The sequence below is a fragment of the Gossypium arboreum genome, chromosome 8 (genome assembly GCF_025698485.1).
Source record: "Gossypium arboreum isolate Shixiya-1 chromosome 8, ASM2569848v2, whole genome shotgun sequence".
NCBI classification, from domain to species: Eukaryota; Viridiplantae; Streptophyta; class Magnoliopsida; order Malvales; family Malvaceae; genus Gossypium; species Gossypium arboreum.
Window position 1 is genome coordinate 12,233,131 of NC_069077.1, and position 4,621 is coordinate 12,237,751.

Sequence of the window (4,621 nt, forward strand, 5' to 3'; positions counted from 1 at the left end):
GAATGATTTATATTTGAAATGGAAAATGTATGAGAAATATTTGTTTAATTGGGTTATAAGTCCGGTAATGCTCCGTAACCCTATTCCAGCAATGAATACGAGTGAGGGGTGTTATATTTATTGGTATCAGAGCTACGGTTTAGTCGATTCTTGGACTAACTTAGCGTGTGCGAGAGTCTAGCTATACATGCCATAAATAACCTGTGATAGTGTGATATCTCCTGACAGTTTAAAATGTGTTTTCATATAGTAAATGGATTCCAATCGAGGTGTAGCTGAATGTAGAAAGTAATGCGCCAGTCTCCATTCACGGTGTAACAACCCGTTTTTTGCATAAATAGGAACAGTGATTTTGGGACAACAAATCCAACATCAAAAAATTTATTTTATTAGTATTTTAATATTTACATCATGATATTAGAGATGTGTGAAATTTTCGTAACAAAATTTTATCGTTTAAGTGTTTAATTCGGTAAAAAGGACTAAATCATTTAAAGCGTAAAAGTTGTGTTCTATAAGCTAAAGGTGTCAAATAACTATAGAACTTAAAAGTGAAGGTTCTTATGTGGTAAATAGCCCATTTATGAGATAGTGGATGATAGTGGAGTGGCAATTGGTGTCATTATTAAATGTTTTTAAAGGGCAAAAGGGTAAATAGGTAATTAAAGTTAGTAATAAATAAAAGAAAGCCAAATATCATCATCTTCCATCCATTTACAACCGAAAATGGGGTTTAAAATAGCCATTGAAGAGCTTGGCATTCAGCCATGTTGTTTTTGCTCAAATAGGTACGGTTTTAACTCTGTTTTTATTAATTTCTACGTTTTTGAGCTCGATGTAGCTTAATCTAGCTAGCCTGTATCTTTGTTTTCAAAACTATGATAGATTTTGAATGATGCCATTGTTGAATGCTTGGTTATTTAGATATTTTATGATAGTTTATTAATGTTTGAAGCTAGATATATAAGTTTTATAAAGTAATTTTTTGACAAAAATGTGAATTAAGGATTAAATTGAGAAAAGTGTAAAATTCATGGTTAGATGTGTGAATAAACTAAAAATATCAGCTGTTAGTAGTATGGGTAAAATTCAGCTAGCATGGGCTTGTCCTTAATTGCATGAATTTGTAATTTTATGTGATAAGGACTAAATTGCAAAAATTTGTAATAAAAGGGGAAAAGTGTAATTTTGCCAAAATGTGTAAATTATGTTAAATTGAATGAATTAATGATTAAATAAGTAAATTTTGATATTATATAGATTGAGAAAAATGAGATTCAGATCTAGAACTGGGGAAAACAAAGTATCGGACTAGTCAATTCGTTCCGTCCTTGCTATAACAGATATTCGAACACTGGACCTCTAGTAAATCCACATTCCACTTAACCACCAAACCAGTAGACTTATTCTGATATGATTTTACAAATAACTTAATATAAGCCCATTGAACAAAGATAGGGCTTAATTCCAAAAATAATCAAAATTTGCCAAATACAAGGCTTGAACTTGGGACCTCACACACACACTAAGAACAGTTAACCAGTGAAGTAGATACACACTTGTGTCAATTAATTGCAGAACCAAAAATATAAAATTTTTACCGTTACAACTATACCCCTTAAAAGAAAATTTCAGCCTTGAAACTTACCTAATTAGAATATATGAGGATACTGCTAATGCATCGCATCCTTAGGCTCCCACGTGGCCTCCTCAGTGCTATGATTACGCCACAGAACCTTCAATACTGGGATAGACTTCCTTCTAATAACCTTTACATCATGATCCAAAATCTGAACTGGCTCCTCCTCGAAGGTCCAATTTGGCCTAACCTCTATCTCTTCAATAGGGACAATATGCGTGGGATCAGAGCGATAGCGCCTCAACATCGAGACATGAAACACATCGTGAATACGGTCTATCTTTGGAGGTAGCTCCAAATAATAAGCGGCTGGCCTCACTCGCTTCAGAATACGGTATGACCCAATAAACCTAGGGCTTAGCTTGCCCTTATGACCGAAACTCAGAATCTTTTTCCATGGCGAGACCTTGAGAAATACGAAGTCCCCCATAGAATACTCCATATCGTGTCTTTTTAGATCTGCATAAGATTTCTGTCTATCCGATGCCGCTTTCAGTCGATCTCGAATCAACCTGACCTTACCCTCAGTCTCAGAAATCCAACTCAGGACCCATAACACGTCCTTCACCCAACTCAGTCTAACACAAGGGAGTGCGGCACTTATGACCATGCAGAGCCTTGTAAGCTACCATCTGGGTGCTAGACTAGAAGCTATTATTATAGGCAAACTCCGCTAATAGTAGATACTCCTCCCAACTACCTCAGAAATCAATAACATAGCTCCTCAACATATCCTCCAGTATCTGAATCACCCTATCAGATTGACTGTAGGTTTGAGGATGGAACGCAGTACTGAAGTCCAACCTTGAACCCAAAGCCTCATGCAACTTTTTCCAAAATTGAGACGTGAAGCGAGGATCCCTATCGAAGATGATTGAAACCGGTACCCCATGCAGTCTCACTATCTATAAAATATAAAGCTTCGCTAGCTTTTGCAGAGAATAATCAATACGAACCGGTATGAAGTGGGTGAATTTAGTCAATCGATCCACGATGACCCATACTAAATCTTTCTTAGTGGGTGTTAGAGGCAATCCACTAACGAAATCCATCATTACACACTCCAACTTCCAAAAAGGAATCTTAACCAGCTGCAGCAAACTCGAAGGGTTAGTTGCACCTGAACCAGAACAGAGACAGGAAACTGTGGTAAGTAAAGGTAAGGGTGAGGTGGACCACAATGACCAGAAAACGATAAGTAAAGAGTACAAACCATGGGTGTCATACCCCAATGCGACAAGGAAAGACCGTACAGATGAACAATTTGGTAAATTCCTTCAACTATTAAAGAAATTACATATTAACTTACCATTTATCGAAGCTCTCTCGCAGATGCCAAACGCAGTCAAATTTTTAAGGGAGCTTCTAACAAACAAACGAAAGTTGGATGAGGTGTCGCATATGGAGTTGAATGCATTTTGCTCAACCATATTACAGAATAAGCTACTCAACAAATCAAAAGATCCAGGGAGTTTTACGATTCCTTGTTTAATTGGTAGTTTAGATGTTCATAATGCATTGGCTGACTTCGGGGCAAGCATTAATGTTATGCCTTATAAAATGTTTAAATAGCTAGGTCTTGGGAAACCCAAACGAACTAGGATGAGCATTCAATTGGCTGATAAAACCATTAGATTTCCTTGGGGTATCATTGAAGATGTTCTTGTTAAGATCGATAAATTTATATACCTAGTAGACTTTGTTGTTCTAGACATGGAAGAGGATAGTAACACACCTTTGATTTTAGGACGACCCTTTTTAGCGACTTCTAGAACCATTATTGATGTTGGTACAGGTGAACTCACACTTCGTGAGGGAGACGAAACAATCACCCTTCAAGCTCGTAATTCGAGTAACACATCAAAAATCGAAGGTGGTTGTATAAATCATTCTACTAGTACAGATCATGTGGTGAAACCCTCTATGCAGGAAATAGTTTCGAAGAACGCATATGAGCCATGTTCAAACAACAACAAAGGACCTATCTTTGAAGAACAAATGCTACAAATTGAGGAGCTAGATGAATGGCGGACATAGAAATCGAGAACACTTGATAAACTAAAACCGAGCCAAGACAAGCTCAATACCTCACCAAATCAACTTAAGGTTGGAGACAAAGTACTACTAGATGCAGTAAATCCTTGCATTGCCACTCCTAAACCTAATGAAGAAATTCCTCTTACGGTACTTAGTATTTTCCCATATGGTACAGTCGAGGTAATTCATCCCAAATTTGGCACATTTAAGGTAAACAATACCCATCTTAAACCTTATGTTGATAAAGTTGATAGCAGAGATGAGGAGTGTAAACTCCTCGCACCACCTTGACCTAGCTTAAGATTATAAATAAGCGCTTCTCGGGAGGCAACCCGAGCACTAACAGTAATGATTTATTTAAGTTTTAGCTTTTAACATCTAACATACTAACCAAATCATGGAACACAGGCTTTCTAAAGACCACACGGCCAAGCACACGGGCGTACATTAGGCCGTGTGAAAACAGGGTTAAATTTTTTTCCCCAACATGGGATGCGATAAGTTGCCATAGCCGTGCAACATGGTCGTGGGTGAAACTGCCAAAATACACGGGCGTGTGACACGCCCGTGTTTTGAAACTGTTAACAAACCTTTCAATTTAGCACGAGCGTTCAACACACCCGTGCCTAGCCCTCGTGGTCGACACTGTCACAATAACACGGGCCTGTGCCTGCATACACGGGCGTGGGAGAAGCGAACAAAGATTGACATGGCCGTGCAACATGGACGTGTACACCAATGCGCCCAATTTTGAAAACCACGAAACGCACGGGCTGAAACAAAGGCACACGGGCGTGCCCCACGACCGTTTGCCCCAATTTCTCTATAAACACCTATTATCTATTTTAGCTTTATCTTTATATTTTGAAATTACTTTTTATTTCCTGTTAATACTATTTTATCTTGAGTTTTTACAATTTTTATTTTCGGATATTTCATTATGAG

At 37.8% G+C, this 4,621-nt stretch overlaps 1 protein-coding gene across 1 annotated transcript; it reads right to left on the reverse strand.

The window, feature by feature from the left end:
- Positions 1 to 1,673: 1,673 nt before the first annotated feature.
- LOC128296585 (uncharacterized) lies at positions 1,674 to 2,249 on the reverse strand. The gene has a single exon (XM_053032013.1). It carries the CDS (start codon positions 2,247 to 2,249, stop codon positions 1,674 to 1,676), a length of 576 nt encoding a protein of 191 aa, XP_052887973.1.
- Between the last annotated feature and the right edge of the window lie 2,372 nt (positions 2,250 to 4,621).